We start from the raw sequence: 17,469 nt of genomic DNA on the forward strand, positions 1-17,469 counted from the left end.
GATCGTCTTACTTCTTAGAAGTTCGTCTGTGTGGTGCTTAGACTTGGTTCTCTTGCTGGTCACTCTGCTTGGGCTTCTCTGAGCTTCTTGGATCTGTAGGTCAGTAGTTTTCCTCAAATTTGCAACACTTTGGCCTTTATTTCTTCAGAACTTTCTCTGTTTCAGTCTTTTTCTGTTGGGATTCCCAGTTATACCTCTGTTAGATCTTTTGACATTGCCCTGTGGGTCTCCGAGTCTGTATTTGTTTTTCTTTAGTCACTTCTTCCTCTGTTCGGACTGGATCATTTCTACTGATCTGTCTTCAGATTCCCTGTCTTCTCCAGTCAGCTCTGCAGTCTGTCCAGTGAAGTTTTCATTTGTTGATGTATCTGCAGTTCTGGGATTTCCACTTAAGTCTTTTTTATGGCTGCTGATTCTTTGCTGAGATTTCCCTGTCTGCTCACTTACTGAGGCCACATTTTCCCAACATTCTTTGAACCTCTCTGTAAAAGCTGCTCTAATGGTTTTGTCAAGTCCGACATCTGGGGCGTCTCGATTCGGCCTCTGTCGACTGCTTTTTCCTTTGACCGTGGGTCACAGTTTCCTGTCGCTCTGCATGTCTAGTCGTTGTGGCTTGGATGCTGGATTTTGTGGATGACATGTCGTCATCCTCTGAAGAGTATTGACTCTTGTTTTAGTTCAGCTCCTGGCTGCTCATCTTGAACTTGTGTGTCTTGTGTCTCACTTTGGTGTTCAGTAGGGTCTGTGGAAATCCCATGATGTTTCTGAGCTCCCTCACCCAGTGGGGCTCACCCTGCAGACTTGCCTTCCCTGTGCAGGTTTTAGGCTTGGTTGGGGTGGGTCTTACGTAGGGTGTGATCCTTACTCCCCGGGAAGGGCCTTCGGCGACTTGGCTGGAAGCTGGGAGGGAGAGCGTCGGGTGGGCTGCACTCCAGCGAGGACTGTCACTCATGCATGTGTTTTGTTTACATCACGTGGCTGTTTCATGCTGTCCTCTCTCCCTGGACCCTTCGTCTTAGTTCCATAAGTAACTCTATGTTTAATGCTAATTACAAGTCTGTGTGGATGTCTGTTTAGTCATTTGGTTTTCTGGATCTCGTTCTCTGTGGGATTGTTTTGGAGTGTTTCATGGGGGCTGCGTTCCCCATATTTGTGCATGTCGATGATGGTTTTGATAGCTAGAAAATCCGTGGCTCACGTTTTCTTTCCTTGAGAATCTATCTTGAGTAAATAGTTACACTAGATAATTTTTTTCCTGGTACGAAAGGTTGCTGTCAGTCTGATGATAGTCTAATTTTATTTCTCGTGTGTTTCTCATGTGTTCTTTCTGCCCAAAGATGCCCACAGAATTCTTTTCCCGTAAAGCCCAGCATTTTACTCGGAGTTGGCTGTCTTGGGTTGTCGTTCTCAGGGAGAGGTTGTGTTCTTTCAGCATATATGCAGTTAAACCTTTCGTATTCAGGAACATTTTCTTTAACGCTTTCTTTGTTTTTGTTTTCCTCTTCAGAGATTCCTGTTACTCATACGTTGTACCTTTTGTATCTGCCATCAGTATTTGTCCTTTTCTCTTTAATCCTTTCAATCTCTCTTTTAAAAAGTTTTATACTCTGTTTATCCTTCTCGCTCTCCTAATTCCTTCTTAAGGTATCATTTGTTGCGTTTATTTGCTCTTGTGTTCTTTTTAGTGTAGTCTTCATTTCTCAAGTGAAATTTTCTTTTGTTTCTAATTTTTCCTTGACTTTGTCACCTCACTTCTGAGTTTCGCTGATTCTGGTTTATGTTATTCTTTCACGCTTTTTATCATTTTCTCGATGTCTTTTAGCTTGTTTGGAAATAGAACATAACAAGTTTTGATCTCTTTTTGATTGTGTCTTTTTGGTGTTTTTCATCATCTGTAGGGATGTTGTTCTGCTCCTTATTCTCTTTTTTTCCTAGGGCAGCTTGTCTGGGATTTGACCTTTCTGTGGTTCACTTCTATGTGAATTTTGCTGTCTTGAACCTTTAGGAGGAGGTGGTGTGAAGGTTGGCCACTTCACTGAGCTCCTCTCCTGTTGTTCCCACGTGGCGACGAACTTGCTGTCTGAGATGTCAGGCTCTGCTGCTCCCTGACTCTTACCTGGACCTTTTTGTCTCCATTGTCCCTGTCCTGCTCAGCTTTAATTTCACTCCTCGCAGTTTCTCTTCTGTGTGAGGCCCTGTGCTGCGGGGCCCTGGCAGGTGGGAGGCAGAGTTCCTAGTGGCGGGGCTGCTGTTGAGAGGAGAGAACTCCTGGCTGTAGCTGCCGCTCTCCGGTGAATCTGCCACTCTTCCTGGTGAACACCCGCTGGCTCCCGGGGGCTTTCGGGCCTCGCGGGTGCCCCGCTGCTTTTCCCGCACAGTTCTGAGATAGGCTTGTGGCTGCTCGCCGTTCATCTTCACCGGTTTGGTTGTAAACATTGTCTGCTGGCGTTTGGTTTTGCTTTCTAGTTGCTCTGTGTTTTATATGGCCTTTGGGAAGATTAAAAAAAACTTTGACGCCTCTGGCATCTTCTTCCCAGAATATACTGATTTATGTTTTTCAAAATGTTTTTCTTTTGATTTAGAGTAGTTTCAAACGTATAGAAAAGTTGTAAGAACAGTATAAAAAACTCCATTCAGATTCTCAATTCTGAACATTTTACCACCTTTATTTCATCACCCCCTCTTCACACGTACACAAGTACGCGTGTGGGATGTTCCATCACCCCTAAATGCTGACAACGCTGGATGTTCTCTTGTGTTACTACTGCACCCACCCCACCCCCCGCATCAGGAAATCAGCCCTGGTGCCCCAGGGTCCCCAGACCTGCTCTCACTTCACGGCCTGTCCTGGTTTCTCTTTGATCCAGGCGTGTGCGGTGTCCAGCTAGCTTGTGGCGTGAACCTCTTCCCAGTCTCCCCGTTCCTGACCGTGTTGAAGAGGGCAGGTCTCTTGTTCTGTAGGATGACCCTTGGCATCACTAGGTGATCTTAGCCTTGATCACCTGGTTAAGTTGTCTGGCTGAGAAAGCAGCTTTCTCCACTGTGTAGTCAGTCAGTCCCTTAGCGTTTATTAGTATTGTGAAAGGAGGTACTCCAGGATCACGCAGGTACTCTGTTCCCATCACACCTCACCCGGCCTTAGCACCCTTGCATGACTGCCGCTGCGTCAGGACCGCCAGGCTGGGGGCCAGATTATGATGCTCTGTTTCCATCACGCCTTCCACATTTACTGGTTGCCTTCTGCTGTGAAGAAGAGCTTCTCCCCCTCCCTCCCTCCCTCCGTCCTCATTCATTCATGCACTCGTTCATCACTGTGTATGGACGCGTGGGTTCCTGCTGTATTCAGAGGGTTGTAATCAGTGCTCTCGTTATTTCTAGATTTGGTCAGTGGAAGCTTCTTCAGGCTGTTTCCTATATCCTTTTGAAACGTTGCCCTCGTCCTGTAAGCGTGAGGGGTGTCCAGGTGCCTCTTGTGCTTCCCCTGCCCTCACCCGCAGTGGCACCCAGGAGCCTGCTTCCTTGCGGTGGAGGGTGGTATTTAGAGACCAGTATCTGAGCACTGTGTGTGCCGATCGCTACGGGGGTCCCTGCTCCAGGCCCCCAGCAGTCAGAGCCTGGAACGTATGTATGTGTACAGGCGCGTGTGTGCGTGCGTGCATGCGTGCCCCTTTCTGTATCTAGAACAACCCTGTGCGTTCCTGTTGATGCTGAGATTCTAGTCTAGGACCTCAGGGCTTCTTCTAGTCTTCTTCCTTTCCTTACTTTCGAATCCCTTCACAGACAGAGAGGACGCGAGTTCCCGTTATTCTCAATATATATATTTTTTTTTTTTTGGCTCAATGTAACCAGTCCCCCAACCACTCTGGCTGCTGGGGTCCCTGTGCTGGGAGGGGAGGGCTCGTGGGAAAGACATGTTGATTAACTTCTGCCTTAGGCGTTTTCTAAAGAAGAGAAAAAGAGCGCGTATTTCCAGACTGATGGGGAGGGCGTGGGCGTGGGGAGGAGTGTGGGGTGAGGGGGCACCTTGAGGAGACGGTGGGAGGGATGCACGTCACCAGAGGTCCTGCGGCGTGGCTGCGTACGTTGCTGGTTGTGCCTGATTTTGGTCTTCAGGGATACTTGTGAGTTATATGTGTGACAGTTAATACGAAATCTGGAATTTAAAAAGTCCTTCATATGCCTTTCTTCATCAGAGCTAAGGCTTAATTTCTCTTTTTCTTTTTTTAGTTTAGGATTATTTCTTTAGGGTGTGTCTTTAAAAAAAGACAAAAAACTTTATCGTGAACTAATTTTAGACTTGCAGCAAAGTTACGAGAAGAGTAAAGAGAGTTTCTGTATATCCCTCACTCAGCTTACCCTAAGGTGCATCATTGGTGTGATACTACTGACTAAAGACCTCATTTGATTTGGTCTTTCAGAATTTAATTTTAAGTTAAGAAACTCTATATTTTAGAGCAGTTTTAGGTTCACGGCCAAATTGAGTGGAAAGTGCAGAGAGTTCCCATACGCCCCCCCCCCCCCCCCCCCCCCGCCTCCCCTCGCACCTGCACAGCCTCCCACGTCATCCACGCCCCCCACCGGATGCTGCGCTTGTTACAGTCGATGAACCTGCACGGACGCTTCATCACCACCAGAGTCTGCGGTTTACATCCGGGTTCCCTCTTGGTGTTGCACATTCTGTGGGTTTGGACAGCTGTATGATGGCCTGTATCCACCTTTAGAGTATCATACGGAGTAGTTTCACTGCCCTAAACGTCCTCTGTGCTTCATCTGTTCATCCCTCCCTCCCCCCAGCCCCTGGCAACCCCTGATCTTTTTACTGTCTCCATAGTTTTGTCTTTTCCAGAGTGTCGTAGAGTTGGAATCATATAGTCTGTAGCCTTTTCAGACTGGCTTCTTTCACTTAGTTAAATGCATTTAAGGTTCCTCCGTGTCCTCTCGTGGCTTGGTACCTCATTTCTCTCTTTTCAAGGCTGAATAATATTCCACTGTCTGGATGCACCACAGTTTATTTATCCATCACCTGCTGAAGGACATCTTGGTTACTTCCAAGTTTTGGCCACTGTGAATAAAGCTGCTATAAATACCCATGTGCAGGCTTTTGTGTGGACGTGAGTTTTCAGCTCCTTTGGGTAAATACCAAGGAGCACAATTGCTGGTTCGTATGGTGAGAGTATGTTTAGTTTTGTAAAAAATTGCCAGACTGTCTTCCAGAGTAGCTGCTCCACTTTGCGTTCCCGTCAGTTACGGATGAGCGTTCCTGTTGCTCCACCTCCTCACCAGCATTTGGTGTTGTCGGTGTTCTGGGCTCTGGCCGTCCTAATAGGTGTGTCGTGGTGTCTCATTGCTTTAACTTGCATTTCCCTGATGCATGATCTGGAGCATCTCTTCATGTGCTTCTTCTTTGGCGAGGGGTCTCTTAAGGTCGTTGATCCATTTTAAAAATTGGGTTGTTTGTTTTCTTGTTATTGAGTTTTCAGAGTTCTTTGTGTAGTTTGGATGAGTTTTTTTTTTTTTTTTTTTTTTTAACCAGTTATGTCTTTTGCAAATGTTTTCTCTGTATTTGATTGTTACCATTCTCCACTGAAGATGTAGGATCCCATCCAGTACCCCTCCTGGCATTTGGTCACCATGTCTCTGTAGCCTCCTCTGGTCTGTGATGGGTCCGCTGTCTTTCCCTGTCTTTCCTGATCTTGACACTTTGAAGAGTGTGTGTCGGTTATTTGGTGGAAGGTCTCTTAATTTGGGCTCATCTATGTTTCCTCTTGATGAAACCCAGGTTGTGTAATTTGGCTAGAATGTCGGCACCAGTGATACCGTGTCCTCAGTGCGTCGTATCAGGAGGTACGTGACATCTGTGTGTCCCGCTGCGGGTGATCACTTTGAACACTTGGTTCTAGGGGGGTCGCAGCATCTCCGCTGGAAAATCTGTGTCCCTTTGTGATGAAGTGTCTTGTGGGAAATGCTGAGGGACCGTGCCCTCCTGTTCTCATCGGCACGGCTGCGCCCCGTGTGCGGTGCCCGCAGGCCGACAGGCTCTCCTCCTCCTCTGTCCCCCGTTTGCTGGTTGGAGTTCTGCCAGCCCTGCTTGGTCCTCGCGAGCCCTTCAGTTGGGTCCTCTGTCCTGTTGACGTAACCTGTCACCTTCTGAAGGGTTCTTACTCTCTCACGTCACAAATGTTCCAGGCTTACCTTATATTTTTCCTGCCCTAACAGTGGAATCAACCGTTTCTCCGCAGAGCCGCGGTTCTTTTTTGTTGGGACGCGTGTGCAGGGACCAGGTCCGGGCACCGGTGTGCTCGGGCCCCTGGGTGTCTTGCTCCAGCCCCCACGGGGGTACAGCTGGGGATACGTGCGCCACCCCACCTGTGTTTTCCGTGTCTGTACTGAAGGCGGTGGGTCCAACCTGACGTGACAGGCCCTCCGAGCCGTCCCGCGTCCCAGGTGGGAGGCCTGACTCTCATCGTCCCGGTGGGTTTGCTCTTTGTCCCACCCTACTTTGCAGATAAAAAGGAGATCCAGAACTGCTAAGCCCTGTGAGAAGGAAGTGGCTGACCATCCAGAGTAGCATGTGTCTGCCCCAGTTCTTTCCGTGTGTAGCCCTGCAGCGCCCCCGAGTTCCGCATCCTCAGCGCCGCGGAGTTACCTGGATGAGCCCTTTCCCGCTGCCCCTCAGCAGGCCGCGTCCCTCCGGTGGCACAGCTGGGCTCTCCTCCTGCTGTCTGTCCTACGGTGCGGCCCCCCCGACCCCCGCTCGCGTTTAGTTGTTTATTTGGGGGTTCTCAGGGCCAGAGCTGTACAAAAGACTGTGCCCCCAGCAGTGCCGTCTCCTCCCCCTCAGACGCAAGCGTGTGTTTTGCGATTTCCGCCTCTCTCGCGGGAGCATAGAGCCTGCGCCTCGTGCAGTGGGCCGTTTTCACTTCGCGTACTCTGGAGCGCACTCCGGGCCGTGTTGTGGCGGTGCTCCCCGTTCTTCACAGCAAGCGGGGTGCTTCTCCGCACCCACGTGCCTTGGGCGACCCCTCCCTTGTGCACGGATGGTGCTGTATTCTTGGGGGTGTGTGTTGTGGGGCGAAGGTAAGTGGGTCGGTAGTTCCGTTAGGAATTGCCAAGCTCCCCTCTGGAGGGTCGCGCCAGTTCGCACCCGCCGGTGGTGAAGGAGAGGGCCTGTCTCCCCACAGCCTCCCAGCGTGTGTTGCCACAGTTTGTAATTTTGCTGATCTCTTGGGCAACAGGGGTGCTCAGCTTCAGTGAATGTGCTGTGGGTGCTTGAGAACAAGGCGTATTCTTAGGCAGGGTGTAGGACTTGCTGGGTTTATATGGGGTGCACCTTACCGATTATGCCCACTGTGTCTTTGCTTATTTTTGTCCACGTGATGTGTTTTGTGCTGGATGTGGTGTCCCAGAGCCTTCCGTTGTTAGTGTGTTTTTGTCTTTTTTTTTTTTTTAATAAATTCATTTATTTATTACTTATTTTAGGCTGTGTTGGGTCTTCGTTGCTGCACGCGGGCTTTTCTCTAGTTGTGGCGAGCAGGGGCTACTCTTCATTGCGGTGCGTGGGCTTCTCTGCAGTGGCTTCTCTTGTTGTGGAGCACGGGCTCTGGGCATGCAGGCTTCAGTAGTTGTGGCGCGTGGGCTCAGTAGTTGTGGCTCGCGGGTCCTAGAGCGCAGGCTCAGTAGTTGTGGCTCGCGGGTCCTAGAGCGCAGGCTCAGTAGTTGTGGCGCACGGGCTTAGTTGCTCCGCGGCATGTGGGATCTTCCCGGGCCAGGGATTGAACTCGTGTCCCCTGCGTTGGCAGGCAGATTCTTAACCACTGAGCCACCAGGGAAGTCCTTGTGTTTCTGTCTTTATCTCCTTGCATCTCCTGCAGTTTTTGCTTTGTATGGGAGTTGCCGTGTTATTTGGTACATAAATATCTGTAAGTGTTACATGTTCACCGTGAGTTGTGATTTTTACCATTGAAAAGTGTCTGCCTTTGCCCAGTGGGCTTGATGTCTCCTTTGTCCTCAGTCAGGGCCATTACCCCTGCTCTCCTGTTTGCATCACCCTGGAAAACCTCCATTCTGCTTGATTTGTAGCTCTTCCTTTAGGTATGTCTCTTGTGTAGAGCACACGGCGGGGTCTTGTTTTCTGAGTCCAGTCGAAAAGCGTTTTCCTGTCACAGGTGGGTTAAGCCTGTCATCTGTATTGATGTAGCTGACAAAGTGGGTTCTGACTCGGTCACAGTATTTTATGATGATGTGTATATTTTACAGTTGCTGTGTTTTTTGGTGAGATGTGTAGTCTTTGCTCCTTAATTAAGATTTTTGTTTGTGTTTAGGAAGGTTTGTAACTGTGCTCTGGTGGTTGCTTTTGTATGTGAGCGTTTCTGGGCGTCCTCAGCCCCAGGTTTTCACGTGCGTTTCCTGTTCGGCTTGCGTCAGCGTTCTCCTCGGCTCCCCGGTGGCCACACCGCATCCGGAGCCTGTGGTGTCCCCTTCCCGTTCCCTTTCGTGCTTGGTTACATCATTTCTACCTTGTCACAGCACTTGACGTTTCCCAGCCTCTTCCTCACCTCTGCTGTAGCACCAGCTACGTGTTTATATATTATAAATGCTTACTTCTGCGTTTTTCTGAGGTTTCGCCGCTCTTCCCTTGTTGGGACGACCCCTGCCTGCGGCTGAGCCTTCGCGAAGCTCAGGTGCAGAGTCCCCTGATGTCTTGCAAGTTGAAACGGTTTTTCTGTGGCCTTGATGTGTGGAGGACGGTTAGGCTGGATATAAAAATGTTGGTTCACTCTTGCTTTCAGTGATTTTTCAGTGCTGTTCCATTGCTTTCTGTGTTGGTTTGGGAAAGCCGGATGCCAGGTTAATTCTCTCGTCTTGATGGTTTATTTTCTCTTTTTACCTGGAGGCCTTTTCTTTATCTTGGAAAGCTGACAGTTTTATGAGGCTTTGTCGAAGTTGATTTTTATGGGTTAATTTTCCCAGGTGCCCACATGCCCTTTCAGTGTGTAGGTTTGTTTTTTTCTGTTTCTTGAAAGTTTCCTTGGATTATAGTTTGAGTATTAACCTCTGCCCGCACACTTGTCTTCCTTCTCCGGGGGCTCTGACGACTGAGTACATGTCCTCTTTGCTTGTCTTCCTTTTCCCCTGTTTTTTTCCTGGCCCTTTAATTTATTTTCTTTGTCTCATTTTTATTCTCTTGTTTCTCTGCCTTTCTTCTTTGCCTCTTACTACATTTTTATTCGAGTCTTTTCTCCCCTGAGCACCTTACAGTTTATATTAATTTCTGAGATAGTTTTGTCCTTTTTTCTCATTTCTTTCTTGTGTCAAATCAACTCTCATTTCTTTCTGGTTTTCAATCCACTTTCCCCCTAAGTTTTGAGTTTTTGACTCAAGGTGATTATCATATCCTCAAATGTTTAAGTATACTTTTTTTGTTGAAAGCGTTGTCTTACAGTTTTCTTGTTTTTTCAGACGGAGTTTGTCTCTGATACGTGTGGAGTTTAATTTTCTGACTTTTTGCAGTGGTTCTTTGTGGACCTGCTTATCTTCCTCTTGTGCATTTTCATGGTTTGGGTGTTTACAAGATTCGCTGTCCGATGGTGCCCTCTCCTGACAGTTCTCCAGAGCCCGGTGGCTTCGCAGGTGTCTGTCCGAGGGAGAGGAGGGCTGAGTGTCCTCTGGTGGCGAGGCCCTGTGCCTGCCGGACCCTGCATTCCCCCCCTTACTTCTTTGCCCGCCGCCGCTGCCCAGTTTCAAAGGACTTATCCCAGAAGCTGTGCGCCCTTAGGCCCCCCAGGCCCGCCCTGTCTCTGGTGCTTGGCCTCGTGGAGGCACTGTGGGCCCCGCCCAGGAGCATCGGTCCACGTGGGGACCGGGCCCCGTCCTCATGTTGTGCGGATGCCGTGCCCCGGGTAGGTCTGTGTTTCCCTCCCTGTTCTGGACGGTGCTTGGGGAGACGATGGGAGGTACCGGCGTGAGCTTGTCTTCAGCCTCCTGCGAGTGGCCCTTGTTCTGAGCCGAGTGCCCGAGGGGCCCCATTGCTGCTGCTTTCCACGGCGCCCTCCAGCTGCGTGTGCTGGGCGTGGGCTCCGTCTCATGGACGCGTGTGGGGACCGTGCTGGCCCGAAGAGGAGCAGAGCGGGCGGCGGGGGCCGTGCTGTTGGCGCTGCGACCTCGTCACCCGCCGTCTGGGACGCAGGGGCATCACGTGGGTTAGAGGTGCCCTCTCGTGGGCACAGACCTCTCACTGTGGTCGAGGGGGCTCTGGGGGGAGTGGCCACGAGGCCCCCGTGGTGCGAGTCCCCCCAGACAGTCCCCGAGGGGCTGGTGCTCTCCGCCGACTGGGCGAGCGGCCACGGCCAGGTCTGAAGCTGCCCCGGCTGCCACCGCTGGTTGTGCACGGCCCTGGGGGCCCCAGCGAAGTGACCCCGCGAGCCAGGTGGGGTTGGGACGGAGGTGATTGTTTCCATTTGGTTTTTACCTTGAGTGTTTGTTGCCTGTCAGGTTGGTTGTGGTGTTTTTGACGGTGGACAGATTGCCTTCAAAGGAGATACCAGCCTCCTTTCATGAATCCTCTCAACAGTCCTGTGACCGGACATGATGAATGGTCACACAGCACTTTCAGGGAGGAAGCTGGCCTCCGGGAGAATGTAAACCATGTGTCCACAGTTGCTTTGTTTCAACCCCAGTGCCTGCAAATACAAAACAAAACACACCGAATCAGCCTCTTTGCTGGAGTGTGAATGTTGTTGAAGGTGGACGCCGGCACCTGCCCCGCAGTTTTCTGTCATCTGAGGTCACTGCTGGTCGCTCGGCTGCCGTGCCCGAGGGCCGCTTCCCCAGGCTTCCCGCACGGGGCTCTGGGCCGGACCGGGCCTCGCGCCTGCAGGCTGGGCGCTGGGTTCCTGTGACCGCCTTCTCTGGCCAGGACACCCCAGGGCAGTACGATCAAAGGACGGCACTCACCCCGTGAAATCAGAAGTCATTTCAGTTGTCAAGTAGGATGCCTTTGAGCACATAGGCCTTCTTATTCAAGTCCATAGAACAGTGACGCGTGGCAGCGTCGTGACCTTCGGAGCCTGAGACGTGCGGAGTGGGGCCGGTGTGGTCCCGGCCCCGGAGCCCTGGCTGTGGGCTCTGCTAACGCTTGCCTGTCCGGATTGTTTGGAAGCACCTCTGACTTCTAAAAAAGATCTCATTAAAATATTACTTGCAGGGATTTCTTGAGTTTCAGCTTTAAATGCTGTGCCTGAAGGGAGCCCTCACCCCTGTCCCAACTGGTTTTGGCCGTTGAACTGTTTTGAAAGTAAGAACATCAGACGTGGCCCAGAGTTGTAGCGAGTGTCACAGAAGACACCGGGCCCGTGGTTGAGGGAGCGCTTTGCTCTCCGCGAGCCCCAAGGTCTGGCGCCGCCCTGTCTGTCCCGGAGGCGGAGGCGGGGAGGAGCTCCCACCCGCCTGTCGGCCCCGCCCCAGCCGTCTGGCCAGGCACTGGCCTCGGCTCGGCCTGCAGGCCCCGCCGTGGTGCAGAGGCTTCACACCCGCAGGGCCCCCGGTGCAGGCCAGCTCTCCGGCTGCGGAGACGGAACCCCGTTTTCCTCCTGGCTCCTCTAAACTGTGTGCTTTCATCACCGCCTTTTCAGGGGCGCTGTTTGTCTTGTTCACAAAATGCTCCTTTAGGGCCGTTACGGAGACTCAGGGGAAACTGCCAAGAAAACCTAAATAGTTGTTTCAAACACGGAAAAGTAGTCACCAGAGGACTGGTCTGGAGGAGGGACCCCGGTGGTTAAGGGTGTCTGAAGGGGGCATGAAGAACACGCGGTGAGCCGTGGAAGAAGGGCGTGTGTGCCCTGAGTGCCCAGGAGGGACCAGCCTCACCTGCCACCTGCTGGCTGCTTTGCTGTGCTGCCGCCTCCTCCAGCATCACAGGGCTCATTGCTCCCACCTTAAACTTCAAGAAAACGCCGTAAAAACACCGTTGTAAGGTTTGCGCTTGAAATATACACGAGCGACTTTAACCGTCAGAATACAGACACTCAGTGTTCATTCCAAGTGGAAAACCGAGAACTGTCCAGTTGGGAGTTGTGTGGTTCATGCCCACGAGTGTCGGTTGGAGGTGGTGACGTGCTGAAACCACGGGACGCTGCTGCTGAGGGGCGGCGACGCGGCAGGAGAGCGCCCGGAACCCCGCCTGTGCCAAGCAGGCAGGCGTCAGAGCCCCAGCCGTCGCCCGGATCCCCCAGCGGTGCAGGCCGGCCGAAGCGCCGCCGTCAGCCGGGGAAGCAGGGAGCCCCCTCCAGGCCATGGACGACGTGGTGACTGTGGCGCCCTCGGCACAGCCAGCCAGCCGACCACCACCAGCCTGCCCAGCCCAGGAGTCTAGACCTGCGGCCTCGGGAAGTGTGCCTTTGTCGGCGAAGCAGGGATGACAAGGCCGCCGCGGGCACGGCGTCAGTGCACCTGAGTCCCTGGACGCCTGGAGGTCGGGGACGCCGGCCACAAGCCCCGGAGCTGTTCTGCCGTCCCCTTGGGGCAGGAGCCGCCACCTTTTCCTTCCTCGTGCCCCAGGGGCCGGAGTCTGAGCTCTGGGGGGAATCTCGGGGTTAGTGTTCTCGAGCGCGTGCCTGAGAGCGGCAGTCCTGGAGGGTCGGCGCGCCCCCTGCTCTCACCCCTCCCCGTTAGGGACTCGTAAAGCACTTCGGCTCCAGCAGTAGGCCTGCGGGAAGGAGCCGGTCCCAGGCCTGGCTTCCTCCAGAACCAGGGTTTCTTGGGACACCTGTAGGGAAACGTGAGTTGGTCCTGGGGCGGCACCTGGCCCTGCCCCTTCCTTCCAGCGCCGAGGGCCCTGCCCACCTCTGCGCGCCACTAACTCGGCTGTCTTCTCCTTTCTCGTCACCAGGGCTCGGGCCCAGGCTCAGCGGTCCCAGGCAGTTCCGGCGTCGGAACCCCCAGACAGTTCACGCGACAAAGGATCACGCGGGTCAACCTCAGGGACCTCATATTTTGTTTAGAAAATGAACGTGAGACAAGCCATTCACTGTTGCTCTACAAAGCATTCCTTAAGTAGCACGGACGCGGCCTCTTAGACGGAGACGCCTGGGGACTTTTTCTATATTTGCAGATTACGCCTTTTTGTAACAAGCAAATGGGATATTGTTTAAAAAACAGCCACCTCTTTACAATGGAACAGTTTTATATTCCTGTTTCTAAGTCAACTCTTCAGTATGAAGGAAAACACGTTTCTGTAACAGAGAACAAGAGGCCCGCGGGTACTCTTAAAGGACAATTAAATCTTAACTCATCTTTGATCGAGTGGCCTTCTTGCCAAACAAGCCATATATAAAAACTGATGGAATCGTTTAGCAAATAAGTAGCTGCCCTCTGTCACCTCATAGCGGTTTCTACATCGTTTGTGCATTTGGTTTAGTTCAACCCAACTTACTGCGGAGGTGTGTGTCTACAGCCGATGACCTCATTTCTTTTATTTTATTTTTGTATTAGTCAGTTGGCAAAGCAAACTGATTTTTTTAGACTATTTATCTCCCTCCCTCCCCCGGCCCTCCATTCAGGATCCTCAAGGAGCAGGCAGCTCACCGTCCGCCTGCGCCTCGGGGCTCATCCCTTTCTGCTTCGCGGGGGCCCGGCGACGCGGCTCCTTCTGAATGTGTGGTCAGCATCTGTACAAATGCATTTTATTTGCTATCGTTTGTAAAGCTGTAAAGTTAAAAGAAATGAAAACCTTTTCAGCATAAATCTATTTTACTTGCACTGTTTTTTAGCTAAAAGTGAAAAAACCTAGGTGAAATAAAATCAGAGTTGAGAAGAATCATCAGAAGACTGTTTCTCAGTGTGAATCAAGTGTTGAAAACTGGTTGGTGTATTTTGTCAGTAATTGTACATAACCTTTGGCACACAACGTGAGGACGGCTATGTAGCTATAATTATTTTGCTAAGAGGCTGTATGCAAGCTGTGGACTCGCTTTACAGACGTCCAGAGCAAAAGCCCCTTCTTTGTACCTATTTTTTTATTACAAATATACTAATTGGTTCTTTATATTTTCAGAGGTTATTGTATTAAATTGTCTATTGATAGTACTTTTATGACTGTAAATACTTCGGCTTTCTCCGTGTGAATTCTCACGTTAGACTTTATTCGCGGCGTGTGAACTGAATGCTGATCAGTATTTTTTATCAACGCCTGAAAACTGTTACACCTTTTATTTTGTCTTTTAGGAAATCCCTGTCTTTCCATTTTTTCATGTAAATTTTGCACAGTTACTTGTTCATATGTAAATATTTTACTTTCAAAAATGAAGTTTTTAATTGCTATTGTTTTATATAGGATTGAAAGAAAATTAACTCCTTTATTAAAAACAAATTTATCTGTATTTGTTTTGCCTATTTTTCCCAGTTTTCCAGTTGTAGATTCTGCTGCCAGAGATTCAGCTCTGGTTCCGCTGAGGTGTGTATTTATGAGCTACTTGTTAGAATCAGTGTCTAAAACCCAGCGAATCTGGTAGAAATAGCCTCACCTCCAAGGACAGGACCTGCGTGCTCCAGAGTAGGACCCGGTGGGTCGCGTCCGAGGGCCCGGAAGCCGAGCTCAGGTCTCGCCCTCAGCCTGGGGCTCCCCACGTCGGACACAGATGGGACTTGCGCAGCGTGGACGCCGGGCTCCCGTCCGTGCAGAGGCACAGGGGCACCCCTGGTAGAGGGAAGGTAAGGAGAGGGGCGGGGGAGATCTGGGGGGGGGGGCCGGCCCCAGCCCTGATGTGGACCCCCCCCTGGACGGGGAGGGCGGGGTCTCCGGAGGCCCCACCCCATCTGGCGGGGAGACTGACAGGTTGGCCTGGATGAACCATGGCTCCCGAGGGGCCCCCGTCAGAGGCTTAGCCGCCTGAGTCCCTGCCAGCACTCGGCCTTTCAAGAGCCACAGACCCTGTCGTTGGCGTGACGGGATTCGGCATCTAGCTTTCACGTTAATTTTGACGAGTTTGCTGGATCTCCCACGATCCGTGGGCTTAGTTACGAGTTACGGTCTCATTCTGGTACCTGTTGCGTCAGTCGCCTGGGGCCGCTGTGACAGAGCACCACGGACCGGGCGTCTGAGACCACAGGTTTTGGTCGTCTCCGTTCTGGAGGCTGAAGTCGAGACCCAGGTGTGTGGGCCGTGTTGGTTCCGAGTGCGGTGGTGGAGGGTGTGCCCTGGCCCCCCCCTGGCTTCTGGTGGTCGCGGGCATCTTGGATGTTCCTTGGGGCGTAGAAGCGTCGCCCCTTCACCTTTCCCTGGCGTTTTCTCCGTGTGTGCATCTGTCTTTGTGTCTGAGTTTCTCCTTTTCACAGGATACCAGTCGTTTGGATGAGGGCCCGTCCTAGTGACCTCATTTGAACTTGATGACCTCTGTGAAGACCCTGTGTCCAAATAAGGTCACGTTCTGAGGTCCTGGAGGGTTAGGACCGCCACACAACCCCGGCATGATCTTTTTTTGGGGGGGGGGGGGAGGGGGGGATTGCAGTTCAACCCGTAACGCCTGTGATTTTGGATGATGAAAGAAACTAAATCTGAATTTTCAGAGCCTGAGCAGGGAGTACCAGGGGCACAACTTCCAGTCTTCCCCCTGCATGAAAACGCCCAAGGCGGTTGATTAATTAGGTCATGCTTGGACTTCCTACCACGACTGGTACTTTGTTTTCACTAAGTTCGTGGCCTGAAATAAACTAGGTCAGTCAGTAAAGGGCAGCAGCGCTTGGGTCTCTGCAGGTGCGATAGCTTTAGTTCCGGCTCCTCTGCACGTCCTCCTGGCCCAGTCGTTCTGCCGGGGGCCTCACCGAGGCACAGACTGACGCTCGCCGGGGATGACCCCTGGCAGAAGCGTGGCCTGCAGCCTCGAGGCGCACGTCTGTCCGTTGTTTCTCCCTCCTGTGGGCGCCGGGTGCTGCTCAGCGTTTCAGCACAGCACCTTACCAGTTGTCCGAAGTCCGACTTGCGTACCTCCGTGGGCTCGGGGTAGAGTGCTGTGGGGATGGGCCAGGGCCACGACAAGAGCGTCAGCTCTCACCACGTCCATTCCCCAGGGAACTGCGGTCCCAGTCGGGCAGAAAGGCGAGAGAGAGAAATGAGGCGTGAAGTTCGGAGAGAAAGAAGGTGAGGGCAGGACCCTGAGGCGACACAGTCGAGTGCACAGAAATCCCGAAAGAGTCCACGCACACGGCGCTGAAACGGTTGCGGTGCTTGTGCGTTTTGTAAGATTTCGGAGTGCAAGGTCAGTATCCAGAATCAACCGTAATCCCGTACGCCAGCAGCAAAAAGCTAGAAAGTGAGAAAAATAGCATTAGCACCACCACCAGAAACATTGGGATACCTGGAAATACATACAATTAAAGATGTCTAAGATCTTTACACTGAAATTAGAGAGATGAAAGGAGACCTAAAGGGAGAAATTTCGCTGTACCCACGGAGGGGACCCAGTATTGTGAAGATAGCGGTTCTGTCCCAACTGATTCAGTGCTGTACCAGTCAAAATCCCAGCAATTTTCATAGAAACTGACAGTCTGATTCCAGAAACTTACATGAATCTGCAGAGGACTTAGAATAGCCAAGACAATCTAGAACAAAATTGAAGTATTTCCACCCCTAGTTTTCATGACTTCCTGTAGAGCTACAATAATCAGGACGGCATGGTATTGGCGTAAAGACAGACAGGATCCGTGAACAAAATAGAGAGTCCAGAAAGGGATCCATACGTTACGGTCACTAGGTTTTCGCTGGTGTGACCGGATGCCCTGTTGGGGGCGGGGACGTGAGCCCTCACTCCACAGGCATCACTTCGAGATGGATCACAGGCCTGAAAACGGGGGCTAAAACCGCAAAGCTTCTGGGAGAAAACATCGGAGATCGTCATGACGTGGGAGTGGGCAGGGATTTCTAAGGGCATAGAAGGCACAAACCACAGAGAAAACATTGGAAAACTGGACTTTAAAGTTACAAACTTCCTCTCATCAAAAGATGCTCTTGTGACAGTGAGAGGGCAAGCCAGAGACTTCCAGAAAATATTTGCGAAGTATATGCCCGGCAAAGGACTTGTGTCCAGAATATACAAAGAATTCCACAGCTCAGCAGTCAGAAGACAACTCGGTAAAGAACGTGTGAGACCCTTGAACAGGTGCTTTATGGAAGGTCTGCCCGTGAGCCAACAGGCAAATGAAAAGGTGCTCATCGTTATGGGTCACCGGAGAAACACAAAACCATGGTGAGATTCCACCACTCGCCCACGTTGGTTCAGACGATAAAGGGTGACGGTGTTGTGTGTGGGTGGAGCTTCACACAGGCTGTCAGTATGTAACGTGGCGGAACCACTCGGGAAACCATGGTAACGTAAACCTGCGTGACCCCGCAGTTCCACCCTTCTGTGTCGACTCAGGGAAATGAGTGCCTTGTCCTCCCGAGAGACCTTGCGAGGACTCTCACGGAGGCCCTGCTCG

At 51.6% G+C, this 17,469-nt stretch overlaps 1 protein-coding gene across 1 annotated transcript in view; it reads left to right on the forward strand.

Annotated features, from left to right (window-relative positions):
* Nucleotides 1–14,302, forward strand: part of TAF4 (TATA-box binding protein associated factor 4) — a 70,295-nt gene extending 55,993 nt beyond the window's left edge. Inside the window, exon 15 of the mRNA XM_059898533.1 lies at nt 12,887–14,302. Coding sequence (XP_059754516.1) covers nt 12,887–13,054 — 168 coding nt within the window. The 3' untranslated portion in view covers nt 13,055–14,302. The remainder of the gene's footprint in view (nt 1–12,886) is intronic.
* The last annotated feature ends 3,167 nt before the right edge of the window (nt 14,303–17,469 follow it).

Source organism: Balaenoptera ricei, chromosome 15 (genome assembly GCF_028023285.1).
Source record: "Balaenoptera ricei isolate mBalRic1 chromosome 15, mBalRic1.hap2, whole genome shotgun sequence".
NCBI lineage: Eukaryota > Metazoa > Chordata > Mammalia > Artiodactyla > Balaenopteridae > Balaenoptera > Balaenoptera ricei.